Source organism: Dama dama, chromosome 5 (genome assembly GCF_033118175.1).
Source record: "Dama dama isolate Ldn47 chromosome 5, ASM3311817v1, whole genome shotgun sequence".
Classification (NCBI taxonomy): domain Eukaryota; kingdom Metazoa; phylum Chordata; class Mammalia; order Artiodactyla; family Cervidae; genus Dama; species Dama dama.
The window spans coordinates 15,398,236-15,413,028 of NC_083685.1; the positions used below are offsets into that span (position 1 = coordinate 15,398,236).

At 49.0% G+C, this 14,793-nt stretch overlaps 1 protein-coding gene across 1 annotated transcript in view; it reads right to left on the reverse strand.

Moving 5' to 3' along the window:
- The window catches only part of KSR2 (kinase suppressor of ras 2), a 417,713-nt gene that overhangs the window by 78,291 nt on the left and 324,629 nt on the right, over positions 1-14,793 (reverse strand). Inside the window, exons 8-9 of the mRNA XM_061140846.1 lie at positions 8,201-8,266; positions 4,973-5,099 (exon numbers count right to left, since the gene is read on the reverse strand). Coding sequence (XP_060996829.1) covers positions 4,973-5,099; positions 8,201-8,266 — 193 coding nt within the window. The remainder of the gene's footprint in view (positions 1-4,972; positions 5,100-8,200; positions 8,267-14,793) is intronic.

Below are 14,793 nucleotides of genomic sequence, written 5' to 3' on the forward strand. Positions count from 1 at the left end.
GATTATTGACTGTTTGAACACATAACACGTGAATGATGGGGTTATTGTAGTTGTATTTACCCTTCCTTTGTTTATGTAAGTCTCAAGGGAATTGGGGTAGTGGGTTTAGACACATGGGGTATAAAAGATTTTCACAAATGCTGGTCGGGGTCCCTGGCTAAGAGGAGACTCTGCCTTGGGCCCACTGGTGTAATAAACCGCACGCCACTAAAAAAAAAAAAAAAGAACTCACATCTGACTCTGAGGATCAAACGAAGCATGTTCGCTTCCCAAGGTCCCCTCACCCAGCGGTGCGCTGCCTTTGACATGGCAGTAATAATAACTCTCTCTTCCATGGAAACTGTCTCCTAAGGAAACCATCCCCACCCTCCAACGCAATAGTAGTAGCAGTAGTGTTAGTCGTTCAGTTGTGCCTGACTCTTGGCGACTCCATGGACTGTAGCCCGCCAGGCTCCTCTGTCCATGGAATTCTCCAGGGAAGAATACTGGAGTGGGTTGCCATTTCCTTCTCTACCTCCAACCCAACAGAGTCTCCTAAACAGCCTTACTTGTCTTGTGAACTCCAAAGCCCACTCCCAACTCAGGACCAAAGGTCAGGGCATCACAGCAGCTGGGTAATGAACTTTGATACCTGGAGTAATCAGATGAGTGGGGGCAAGAGGAATAATAGCAAAAAGCAGAGCAAAGGTGGAGAGGAGATGAGGTTGAAGGGGACAGAAGAGCTATGACAGGCCAGAAAACAAATCAGCCGAGGTAACAAGGAGCAGGAGTGCTTCTATGGCTGCAGAAGTGAAGATGGAGCAAAAGGGTGAGAGCAAAGGATGAGGAAAACAGTCAACAGTAACAGACCAGAGGGGACCCACAAAGAGTAGCTGACCACTGTCATGATGGCGGACCAGAATAGTGACCCATGGTATTGCTGGAGGTCCGAGCTGCTGACCTGAGCACAAGTCTGTCCTCTATGTCCAGTTTCATGAGACCGAACTCCTTAACCAGGATTCCTCTTTCTCTTATTGCCCCGTGCCCAGTCCTTCCAAGAGACAGTTCCTTTTGCTGAGCTAGCAGAGATGAGGCTCTGTTCCTTGCAACCAACTGAAAAGGACAGCAAGTAGACAGCCACTCCAGAAAGCTCCCCTGCAGTGGGCAGATCTTCAGCTTCGGACACCCAGGTAGGTGGGGCTTTTGATGCCTTGATGTGGAAGCATGCGCCTTACAGACTAGACCCTTCGGGAGCCGGCAGATGCTCCTGCTTCTGTGGCTTCTCCTCCATCTCCTCATTCTCCTCCACCTCTTCATCTTTCTCCATCTCCTCTGCTTCCTTCATCTCCTCCATCCCCTCACCCTCCTCCATGTCCTCCATCCTCCTCATCCTTCTTCTTTCATTTCTTCCTCCTTCCTCTTCTTTCTTCTTCCTCTTCTTGCTCCTCCCTCTTCCTCTTTCTCTTCTTCTCCCTCCTCCTCCACCCCTTTTCTTCCTCTTACTCCTCCTTCTGCTCCACATTGTCTCTCTTCTTCACCCCCAGCTCTTCCATGCCCTGAGGATCCAGCGTCAGGACTAAATCCTTTACACATATTGCTGCACCAAAGCCTCTCCACAACCCCCAAAACATCTACTACGATAATGCCTATTTTACACAGGGGGAAACAAAGGCAGAAGGATCTTGGTTTGATCACAGAGGGTATGAAGAAACCGAGTTTCAAGCCCAGACCTTCTGATTCCAAAATGCACATTCAAACCATTAGGCTGGGTGAACAGGTTAGGTTTTTATGAAGCTGGATTGACAGAGCTAGACAAGAGAGGAGACAGAGCAATGAAAAGGAAATCTTCAGACCAAATTGGCTCAGAAATCTACTGCACTAACCACATCATTGCCTGACAGAAAGAATCTGTGTGAAGCTAGTGAGAAGAGAAGTAAAGGGAAAAAAATAACCCAGCTCTCTGATAGTTCCTGTCCACCTTCATGCCAAAGCCGCTTTCTAAACAGAGGTTAATTTATTTCTCTTATCAAATTCTCTTGCTGGCAGACAAGCAGAACAATGTCAGAGTCACCGATCTATCTGACCCGTGTTTCTGTCCCACCTGACACCAAGAGGCTCACTGTGTCTGTAAAGCCAGAGAGAAAGGTCTCGAGATGGCTCTGAGCCACTCACCCCTCAAGAGGTCACAAAGGAAAGGATGGTTATAGTTACTTCCTAGGAGCCTCATCAGTGGAACCTCCTAAACACCCCAACTCCAGAAGGGGGAGACCCTCTCCTAAAGACCTACATATTTTACCAAAAAATAAAAGAAAAGTGGACCCAGCCTGACACTGTGATTAGAAGCCCAAGATTTAAGCTTATAAAAACAGCTAGAATTTCCTGGACACTTATCCACACGCCAGGAATCTCTCCAAGCGCCTCGCCTTTCCCTGATTATTTCATTTCATCCTCACAGCCATTCTCTGAGGTTGGTACTCTTCTTGCTCAGCAGGAGACATTAAAAAAATATGGCCACAAATTCCTCGGATTCTTCCCACTGACAAGCGGGACCATGCCTCCTCCCCTCAAATCTAAGTAGGCTCGTGACTGCTTCTGTCAGGACAGTACAGCAGAACCGACACTGACAACCCTTGGTTAGTGACAAGCCAAGACAGTGCATGGGATTTTTATATCGCTAGGTTATAAAAGCCTCTGCAGCTTCCACCTTGTTTGATGAGAAAGTTGCTCTGCAAGCCCTGAGGTGCCATGTAAGAAGAGCCTGACTACCCTGAAGCAGCCACATTGTAAGGAAGCCCAAGCCACAAGGCAAGGCTGTGTGTAGTTGCTCCCAAAGAGACCCTCTGTTGAGTTCAGCCTTTGACTCATCCCAGCCCATGTGAGTGAAGGACCCTCTAGATCAGGGGTTGGCAACTTTTCTCTCGAAATGGCTCATTAGAACACATTTTAGGCTTTGTGAGCCAGTGATCTCTGTTGTAACTACTTAACTCTGCTGTTGTAGTTTGAAAGCAGCCATAGAAAATATGAACGTGGCTTATTCTAACACAACTTAATTCACAAAAAAAACAAGCTGTGAGCTAGATATGGCCTGTGAGCCATAGTTTGCTAATCCCTATTCTAATTTTCTTTCTTTTTTGTGTGTGTGATAAAGATTTATTAAAGTATGAAAGAGAGAGAGACAGCTTCTGACACAGACATCGGAAGGGGGCAGAAAGAGGGCCCCCCTGCTGCTGCTGCTGCTGCTAAGTCGCTTCAGTCGTGTCTGACTCTGTGCGACCCCATAGACGGCAGCCCACCAGGCTCCCCTGTCCCTGGGAGTCTCCAGGCAAGAACACTGGAGTGGGTTGCCATTTCCTTCTCCAATGCATGAAAGTGAAGCCGCTCAGTGGTGTCCGACTCTTAGCGATCCCATGGACTGCAGCCCAGCAGGCTCCTCCGTCCATGGGGTTCTCCAGGCAAGAGGACTGGAGTGGGTTGCCATTGCCTTCTCCCCTAATCCCTATTCTAGATGATTCCAGCCCGCAGCTGCATCAGCTTTCCCAGTTGAGTCCCTGGGCATTGTGCAGCAGAAACAAACCATCCCCGCTGGACTGCTTTCCAGATACCTGACCCATAGCCTCCACAAGCATGATTAAAAAGCTGTTGGTGTCCAGCACTAAGTTTGAGGTTGTTGGTTTGCACAGCTGTGGATTACTGGAACATGCCCATTTTACACACAGGAAAGCTGAGGCTCAGAGAGACTAAGTAACTTGCCCAGACACTCTAAGAGCGAGTAAGTGGAGGAAGCCAAGACTGGCTGCCAGATCTGCCTGACTTCAGAGGCCAAGTGTATCATCAAGTCCTAAGACGATGCCACAGGAGCCAGATGGTGAATGACTGAGACCCAGTGCGGTAGGTGACAGCTCGAGAGAGAAAGAACATATGGGCTTTGGTAGGGAGGTTGGAGAAGGAGGGAGGGACCAGTTGTGCATGGAGGCTTGCAGGCTGCAGGAAGGGGGTTGACTGTTTCCTCCACTCGACAGAAAGCCACAGGAGGGTTTTTCAGCAGAGGGTGGCATGATTCAAATTACATTCATTAAGAATCACTCTGAGTGCTGTGTAGAGAATGAATTGGGGAGGGGGCTAGGCCCTCCCCAGCCTTACGCACAGAAGGGAGAGTATGGTTGCCAGGGAGAGGTCACGCGGCCAGAGATGCTCATCCGGGTGAGTGACTGTCCACACACTTGGACTGGCCCACACTTTATCCACCTTCCACATAACGCATTGAGGCACCACAGGGCTTGAGAAATCACCTGCTGGCGTGTGCTACCTCTTCCTCTTCCATGAGGCTTTAAATGTCCCTAGGATCCCTTTGCTGTTGTCCAACCCACAGATCAAACAAAGAACGCGGAAATCCCCAGTGGAAATTTCCAGCCCATTTTAGAAAGAAAGACACACAGAGAGGTCCGCTGCTGACCACCATCTGAGGATCAGTCAGAAGCCAACCAGATCGGCTATGGCTCAGAGCTCAGGGCCCCCACACAGATCCATCTACCTAGTCTCCAGGAGGAGCTCAGAAACAGACTCTTGTCCCGCGGTAATCAGATTCAACAGATGTGTCAGAGAGTGCAGAACCTTCCACAAAGCTCATCCTGGCAGATGATGAAACAGCTCACAGAGCAAAGAGGGGGAGCCTGAACCACTAAGGACCCCCTCTCGGGCTGTCCTCCCATCCCTACTGTGCCCCTGTCAACACGCTCATTCATTCTCATTGCCAGGTGCCCTCTCTAAAATCAGACAGATCGCTGGCACACTTGCTCTGCACTGATGGCTGGATGCTCCCCAAACTTTCCTAGACACAAACCACACAGAATGACAAGAGAGCCCAGGGGTGCTGGGAAGTAAGGGCTCCCAGATCAATCCACCGAGTCCTGTTTGAGAACATTCCTCCCTCCTGCTCCTCATATGGCAGCGCCCCGACCCAGCAGGCCTGGACCCAGTGGAACCCCAGTCTCACCTTGTTGATTTTGTTGGTTTTGGGGAGCGTCTGGCTGATGTGCAGGTCCGAATACCGGGGTGGCTTTCGTAGAGGGTTGTTGATGTCACACGGGACGGACTCTGTCCGGACTAACCTTGCTGGATCCGTAGGGGTAAAGACAGAGATTTGGAAATTTAAGTACCACTTCTGCTCCGTACCGATGCCAGGAGAGCAGATCCCACCCCAAAGGCCCACCCCCCAATGCTGGAAGGGAATTGCCGAGAAATGACAGTCATTGTGCTGTGTCACAGTAGCGGGACACTCTCCCCACTGTGTTCTCTGCGGTTTCTAAGATGTTCGTACTGTCAACATATGGCTTTTGACAATTAAAACTTCTAATAATGAAACTGAAGCTATCAGAATCTTTTTCTCCCGTATCATAATTGTTTCACATTGGAGTTCATTTCAGAATTTAACCTCCTTTGAGAGACAGGAGGCTCCAGATTTCTCAGGCGCTGTCATCAGTGGACAGCTCATTGTGGCCTCCTGTCCCTCCCCCACCTAAGCTTGTGTGTTAGGATCATCCTGCGTCACTTGTGGGATTTCTCAGGCCCAAGCGACCTCTAGCATGTCAAAGCACATTTGTCCTAGACAAGGTCATCGGGGATCCCTGAAGGGAAGTCTCGGCTCCCCCAGTCTCCCCTCTGCATCCATCCCTGCAGGCACACCAAAGCTGGACCAGCAGGCGGTGCTAAACAAACGCGTCCTGACTCCAACCATGCCACCTGAGCCCCTCTCTCTGTCAGCCCTCTGTTACTTACTATTTACAGGGGCCGCAGGAGGGGCGAAGCTCACATGCAAATGTGATGCCTGGTAATGCTACTGGCTAGCTGTTTTTTATTGTGGGGGTGGGGCCGTTAGGGAGAAAGTTACAGCTTTGCACTGACCCAGGGATTTAATTTCTCTCTTACGCCTGAGCTGCCATCACCATGGAAACCAATTATATTTTCAACTTCCTACCAAAGAGGGGCGGGTAGAGCAAGAAGCTGGCAGAGTTCTGGAAAGTTCCTGTTTGCTCTTTGACTAAAGGGGGCATGGCCCTGACGGTGGGTGGGCGGGAGGGTGCCCTTCTTCAGATGTCAGCGTCTGAGAGCGGGTCACCTCCCAGCAGGCTGGTTCCAGTCTCCACGTGGGAGTCAGGGCCCCAGCAGGCTACCACGGAGGGGTGTCTGGCGGGAGGCAATTTCCCGCAAAGAATCTGATGCAACACAAGGTCTCCAGAGCTGTGAGAGTTCAGGTTTAAAAAAAGCTTGGGGTGTGTATACAGTTGCTCAAGGAACAGATGGTTCTTAATTAAGGATGTGAGGTGGGAAGGGGCAAGAGGAAAGAGCTGCAGACTTTTCCTTCTCTTGCAATTTGCTCTTCTCATGGAGGAAAGCAATGCAAAGATCATCGAAAACCAATGGCCCATTGGCTCTGGAACACAAGCCAGCACTTTTGGCAGCCATCTGCCTCCTTTTTTTAAGTTTCCCTTCCGTTCGTTTGAGAACAGGGCAGGTTGCCCTGAGCCCACACCGACCCAAGGCCAGGAGGGCTAGGAGGGGTGGAGGAAGAGGACAAGGGCTAGCAAGTTGTGTTCCCCAAAGTTGGCACTAAGCCTCCACCCAACCTACAGAAGGCGGGTGGTGGGAAGGGGGCCAGTAAGAATTTTAACAACTTTAATAAGTTGCTTACATGGGCTTCCCAGGTGGCGCTAGTGGTAAAGAACCCGTCTGCTAATGCAGGAGACATAAGAGACTCGGGTTCAATCACTGGGTCGGGAAGATCCCCTGGAGGAGGGCACAGCAACCCACTCCAGTATCCTTGCCTGGAGAGTCTCATGGACAGAGCCTGGAGGGCTATAATTCATAGGGTCACAAAGAGTTGGACATAACTAAAGCGAATTAGCACACATGCACAACTTTTAAAAATAAGTATATGGCATATGAAGCCATTTGGGCTTTTTTAGAAACATGAGAAGTGGTACAATGCAAGTCACATTGCTGGAGTGGCCATCCCCTCTAGGAGGTGCCTGGGCTCTCTTTCCGCTTTGTATGGCCCCATCCAGCCAGCATCTGTCATTCAGGGTACCTGCTTGGCCCTGGCAGGCATCTGGGTTTGCAACTTCTACTCCAGAGCAGTGCTTCTTAACTGTAAAGTGCAGACGAATCACATGTAGAGGCTGTTTAAAATGCAGATTTTGATTCAATAGGTCTGGAGTGGGGCCAAAAGCTGTGCATTTCTAACAAGCTCCCAGGTGATTCCCGTGTTGCTGCTGGTCCACGGGCCACAGCTGGAAGAGTAAGGGTCTGGACCGGAGATGGCCAATATCTGCAATGATGAATGTGTTCTATATCTGCAATGTCCAGTACAGTAGCTGCATGTGGCCACTGAGCCCTTGAAATGTGGCTGGTGTGACAGAGTAATTAAACTTTTATTTCATTGTAGTTCACCTAAATCTAAATAGTCAGATGTGGCTGGTAGCTACTGTATTGAGCAATACAGGCTTAGAGAGTCCCCCACTAGATGAAGTACAGTGTCGATAATGGAAAACCTACCCCAAGAATCAGGGGAACTACATTTTGAAAGTTGGACTACAAGGCCTCATATTGTACTCTTGGCAGGCAGGTAAAAACTTTCCTTCTAGTCTTCCCTTCTGACTAAATTGGTCTTGCTTTTGCCTGGTGGAAGGCTGGTAGTGGCTTCCCAGAGGCAGTGTCTGGCTACCTCCCTGCCCAGCCAGGCTGGCCCAGGCATTCCCCAGGCCTCTGGAGATGGAACACGGATGACCCAAACCAATAGGTCCAATCAAGACCCCTCTCTGTGCCTATTTCTACAGGGCCAACTGACAGTCTGAAGAGCACATAGTAGAAAAACACTCACTCTTTTTAAGTGGGAAGGGAAAGGAGTAGGACTGGGGGGAAAGAGAGGAGAGTGAAAAATTAGGAGAGAAGACAAGAATGAGAGAAAAGAATTAGGAAGGGGAGATGAGTCTGAGGGCTAAACTATCAAGGAGACCAGAGTGAGGATAAAGAATAGGGAGAATGGGCACGGGGGTGGATTAAGGTGACAGATGTCAGGAGGAGGGGGTCAGAGGGAAAGAAATGAGGCAGGCAAAGGTTAAGGATCAAGGGGTTATCCAAAATTGACCTGGATAGACAGCTATCTCAGATGGCCTGCAGGAACCCTCACTACTACCCCAGGGCATGAAGTGTTAAATACTTACCTCCTCGGTGGATGATCAGGAGATGACAAGGCGGGGCTTCTTTGGTGCATTTGTTGTGGCATTTTAACCTGAGATAGAAAAAGAGAAAAGGATGGACAGATGTATGGATGTCAAGATGAACAAGTGGATGGATAGATGGGTGAATGGATGGATGGATGGATGGATGGTTAAGTAGATGGATAGATGGGTGGGTGGGCAGATGAATAGATGGATGGATGGATGAATAGATGGATGTTTAAACAGATCAGTGGATGGATGGATAGATTGGTGGATAAATGGGTAGGGTGGATATATGGCTGGGTAGATGAATGGGTGGATGAGACACACCAATGGTTCAGAAAGCTCTGGGTGCTATGGACACCAAGATGTGGGGTGAGATAAGACAGCTACTGCAAAGGCATACCCTTGGAACCTAGGAAATTAACTCTGGAGAGAGTTTTTCTGTCATCCCACATTCACAGGTCAGTCCTGGATGGTCCAAGAGTGGGAAGTAACTGTTTAACCAACAATGTCCACTTGGACTTCATGCTTTGAAAGACATTGTTATCTGTCAGTCTATATTTGTCTTTATCATTCAATCACCACCTGCTTACCTGAAGACTCATTTGCCAGCCATTGTATCAGGAATTCTATAGATGCTAAGTCATTAGATCTGTAAAGCACTTTTACGAAATAGGTATTATTCTTCCCATTTTACAGATAGAAAAGCTGAGTTTAACTGACTTGTCCTAGCAGAAACCCTGGCTCAGTGGTGCCTGAGGTAGGCTCATTTTTTTCTTAAAGGCTCATTCAATAGGAGACAGCCAACCAAGATGAGCCAACTAGGATGAGATTAGTAACAGGTATTAAGTTTTACTGGTACTATGTTTAAGAGTTTAGAGGTAAAATGTCTTCTTTTGAGACAAATCCAAGATGTCACTTTGCTCTTCCCCATACCTTTGTCAGATTTCAAAGGGTGCTATGACCTGGTTTTCTCTTTTTCTTTTCTAAGGCTCCCAGACTCAGACCCATAGGGAAGGTCCCAGCTCCCATGGAGATAACTAGTGTTGCATCAAAGCCCTGATGGAAAGCCCTGCTGAGTGTGAAATTAGCCTTTACAAACAGGTCCTGGGGACACACACAATGGTCACGCAGATGAAGCCCCTATGTTTATGGGGACAGTTAATGAACACATAAATATCGGATCGTTGCCAGTGTGGGAAGATGGTGAAAAAATTAATCAGGGAAACGAGATGGAAAGTGACAAGAGTGAGGTTAGGGGGCAAAATCAAGCCTGATGGGTTCAGGGGTCAGAAGTTAAAGGCTGATGAAGCTGAAATGAAGAGAACCAGAGTGAAAGGAAGATTTGAGGAAGGGAAGGTGGGCAGAGCCCCAGTACGAGAGTCTGTATTTGATCCCACAAACACCCGGAAGAAATCAGAGGCTTTAGACAACTGTGACTGGGTCAGATGAATGCACCTGAACTGGGGGGACTGCTGATGACAAATGATAGTCAGACCAAGAGGTTTCTGTACTCTTCCCTGATTGAAATAGCTCAACTTCCGGAAACTTCCAGAAAGAGATTGTTCCTTTCTGCCACCCCCGACCTAGGAGTCTTCTTGAGCAAACCCAGCTGGAAGGCTGATGTGCAGGTGTGAAGCACCCCGTTCCCTGTCACGGGCAGCGCCATGAAGTGGGGGCAAGCAACTCAACATTACCTTTGGACTGTGTACAAATCAGGACAAGGCAGGCGAGACCCCTAGTTACCTCAGCCGTCTCCTGTCTCCTCCTGGCATCTTCCTTTCTGTCTTCTGCAGGAAGGGAGCAGCCTTCCTCCACCTCTGGCTGCAGGGTGGGAGATGGAACATGCATCCTTCCATCCATGGCTTCAAAGGGCAGTGCCAGGGCTGGGAGCATGGCCCCTGCTCCTGCAGAAACCCCAAGAGATCGTTCTCCGATGCCCGGACAGTTAAACTTTGCACAGAGGTTCTCATGTCAAAAACTAGAGCCCACACGTCCAGGACTTGCTGATCCAGACAGTAGGATGAGCTTGGCACTGGAATCACCCAGACCCTGGAGGGGAGGGGGCACAGGGACTGAGGCTAGACACGCCTCATTTATGAAGAATAATTTCTCCAGCAGGAAACATGCATGCTTCCACCAAAATTAGATTTTTTCCTTTTCACTGCCTAAGAAAGAAGAGCCACTAGCATGCAATTTATTGGTAGACCACCTACTTCAGAGTCAGATTCCCAAGGCATACCCTCTCAGGTTCTGACTCGAGAAGTGCTGGGAGTGTGGGTTTTCAGTAAATGCACGCCAGAGCTCAAGGACCACACAGAAGAGGGACACACTCTACTTCCCAGATAAGAGATGTCTGGATGCCTAAGTCTTCCAGAAGGCAGGGTCCTCCTTGCTCCATTACCCCCCTCCCCAAATAAACAGATTAAAAAGTAAAAGGAAATGGTGTCAGGATAATATACTTAACAAATCTGAGTTCAAAGCCTGACACCACCACTTCCTGGCTGTGACAAGCTGGGCAAGTCACTGACCCGCTCTGAGCCTCAGTTTTCTCATCTGTAAAGTGGGGACAATCACAGCATCTGTCTCACAGGACAGTAGAGATGGATGATACAACAGAGGTAAGATGCCTAGGACGAGCACTTGAAGTTGCAGGTACTCTTGTTTTTACTGTGGGGGTTGTGTTTATTGTTAGTTTGTGCAGTTTCCACAAACTAACAATCTGTGGGACAACTCAGAGGTGTATTGTCAAGGGACTGGACCCCAGGTGCCTATGGCCGTCACCTGCTCTTCTAGGACCCAGGACAGGCTGCCTTCCCTTCCTGTCCCTCTCTCACTTCTCAACACCACCCCCCCCTGCCCCCACCACTGGGGTGCCCTGGGCTCACCTCTCAAAGAAACTACTTGTCCCCAGATCTTTGTCTCAGGGTCTGTAGAAAAAGGGGAGCCCAATTAAGTCACCATGATTATTAGAGGAAGTTTGGAACACCGACATGGTCTGCCCCAAAGCTCTTACATCAAAACTAAGCCTTCTGCTCCTTGTCCTTCATGTGTCCCTTGAGCCCACAGTCAATGAATTGTGTCCTCCATGTGCTCTGTTTCACAAGGAGGAAAACAGAGAGGTGGGGAAGGCACAGCGGACCGCTCTGGACAAATCTCCGTACCAGACATGGCCCTGAGGAGCCCTGCAAGTTAGGATGGTAACTCTGATCAACTCCGGGCACCAGGTAAAGGTCATATGCGCTTCCAGGTAAAAAGCCTGGGCTTCAGAATCCAGCTGACCTGAGCCTGGGTCACAGTTCTACCTTTTCCAGACCAAGGAGGCATCCACCTGTCTGGCTAAGTTCCAGGTTCCTCGTAGGCAGAACTGCCATGAGGATCCAGTGAGGAAATGCCGAGTGGTGCTCACCTGGACGGCAAATAGGTCAATATCTCTGCAGGCAGGGCTAAGGCACACTTGAGGGCACACAGGAAATGTCACACGAGTCTCAGGCAGCCTGGACACTTGGAAAGATTTAAAACTTTCATGGAAAAGAGTTCATTTTTTTCAACTTCAAAGGCTAACAGGATAAGCTTCAGTTATCAAGAAAAGTTGCTTACGTGGGATATCTCATGCTCCAAAGGAGCTGCTGGCTGAATGAGACATCCTGTCTGTCTGAAAATTAAATATGTGAATTTATCTTGGGGGCAGGATTTGGGTCTTTCTCCTCCTTGCAGCAACTTTCCCTCCCTGCTGTCAGTGCCTGGCTTGGTGGCTGGTGCCTGATACAGGCTGAACAGACACTGGAGAGATGGAGGGAGAGAGGAGAGGAGAAAGAAACAGGAAGGTAGCCCAGCAGAAGGGAACGCCCCCAGATTGCTCCTGGTGTGGGAACATGAATAGTCTCCATCAGATTTTCTGAATTTTTTTTTTTTTGATGTGGACTACTTTTTAAAGTCTTTACTGAACACGTCATAATATTGCTTCTGTTTTATGTTTCGGTTTTCTGGCCGTGAGGCATGTGGGAACTTAACTCTCTGACCAGGGATCGAACCTGTGGCCCCTGCATTGGAAGGTGAAGTCTTAACCACTGGATCATCAGGGAAGTCCCAAGTCTCCATTAATTTTTAGAAAGTGATTTCTATTTCTTATAACTTATATCCCTTGCCGTTTGTGAAGTGCAGACACAGCCCCTTCTGCATTCCCTTCTTTTGGCCCTCCTTCTTCCCCGACGCGGGGGTGGGAGATGGGGGTCTGACCACAAGCAAACTGGACTTGTGTAGATCCTGCCCAGAAACTGTATGAGACAAACAGTTTTATGAGCAGCTCTGCCCTTTCCTTAATGGATGTGACCTGGCCCCCAGCAGCCCCTAAGAGCAGACACAAGCCTGGAGACTGGTGTGCGGCTGGGATCAGTAAAGCAGCCTTCCTGGATGAGGCACCATCATGACCCTTGCTGGTGAAAACAAACATGTTCAAGTGGTTTGCCAGCAGAGTTGAACCAATTTATGAAAAGTTTGCTCCAGGCAGCCTAAATCCCTGATCCTTTCTTTCATCCCACACTGGCTCACTTTGCAATCTGCCTTTCCTTACAGAGTGCAAATGGGATGTTTTTAAATACCTGGTCCCTGACATCCAGTTGAAGAAATGTTAAGCAAACACCCAATTGGAGCCAGGCGCTCTTAACATAACCCTGGGCAATTCTGAACAACAATCCTGTGAGCGATGGATACTGTTACACCCATTTTAAAGTCAAAAAGACTGAGGCTCAAGAAGCAGCCCAATCACATAGATAGTAAACACAGCGGACTCAGGATAACCATTCATTCATGCTCACAAAAAACATCATCATCTTCTTCCTCTGTGCCAGGTGCTGTGTGAGGCACTGCGAGTGTATAATAACATAGGGGGAGAATTCTTCTTTAATCACTTTTCTTAGCATCATCTAGCAAGGAGTTTACTATCTAGATGGGTATGGAAACCCATCTCTTGTCCTTTCAAACATGAATGCCATTTCACTCATTTCATTGCCTCAAAGTCAAGTCACCTCCTAGAAATGACCCAATTTGGATGGGAACCAGGATCCCAGAGCCTTGGGTTCAGAAGAAACACTTCCATCCAGAGGCTCCTTTTGAGATCTGTTCCACGACCTAGTATTTCCTGAGCACTTGCTGTGCCAGGCATTGTGCTCACCCTGTTTGTATGAACAGTGAACAAAGCAGACACAGCCCTTACCCTGAACAAAGTCTGGTTAGAGGGACAGAGCGGTAAATAGATAAACACAACATCGTATGTTACACGGGATGATCTGAAAGGGCGGGATATGGCACTTTGGAACTGAGGGGAGTCAGGGAGGGCTTCTTGGAGGCAGTGATAACTGAGCTGCACAGTTATCACTGAACAGAGGTGCACAAGAAAGATCTAGGCTGAAGCACTAGGGTGCAAAGAAGCATCAGTGAGTGGGCACGGGTGCTGCTGCAGGGTTGGTGGCATAGAGAAGCTGGAGCTCTGGGCAAAAGGAGGGACGTGGTGAGAGGGGAGGAAGGAGGGGTAAATAAGGATGGCACAGGCTCTGCTCAGGAAACGATTTTATTCTGAGAACTGAGGGGAACCAAGGAGGGTGTTAAACAGGGAGGTGCAGGCTGGATAGGCATTTTGGAAAGACCTCCCCCTACCCCAGTGCCCCTCTCGGGTTATCCCTCCTCACTCTCCCACCTCCGCTTGCCTCCCCAACATCACTGCATTAGGTGCTTCTTAAGGCTTCTTGCAAAATCACTAAACCAAGTCAGTACCCGCTTTGCTGTGGGCTTGTCTGTATGAATACCCCAACTGGGCAGTTTTGTCTAATTTTGGTTCCCCTTGGGTCTGTCATTTGAGCCCATACTTCTAGAAACATCTCCTTATGGTCTCAGTGAAGGACCTCAAAGAACACACCCCCTTCCCTCACTGCTGACCGGCCAGTGGGGTTGAGCTCTTTGGCCTTCAACTGTGTTAGAAAGAGAAAGGCAACAGCTGAAACGAGCAAGGGAGATGGGGTGTATTAACACAGAAATCAGAACGAACACTCCAGCAACGTAATGGACAATAATCGGGAAAACCCCAGCACTGGTGTTTCCATAAGAGGTCTCTATAAGGAAGCCATAGATTTATTACCTGTTGGAGACGCCTCCCCCAACCCCGCACCCCGCTTCCCCAGGAGAGCAGAGCGTGACCACAGAGTCTTCTGGGTTCCCAGCACCTGGGCGGGGGTGGGGGGGGTTCATCGCAGAGACCCATTCATCATCTTTCGATTCAAGAAGGGATGATGGGAGAAGGCAGCAGGTGGGGGAGGAAAAGACTGATAGCTCTGGTCCAGGGTCAGGTTGAGATCAGATTCTCATCTTCTGCTTGTCTGGTTCAAGGAGAGGCAGAGTGGGGACTGGCAGCTGTGTGGCTGGTCCTTTGCCCAGGTAAACTGGTTAAGGCTCTGGGATCTTGGATCAGAGGGATCAGTGGGTTTGAGGAGTGGATTCACCCACAATGAGACTTTGGGGCCAACTAGTTATTCCTGAAGTTATTCCTAGTTATTCTATTTTCTTAAAAACGGGGATAACAATAGACCCTACCTTCTCAGGT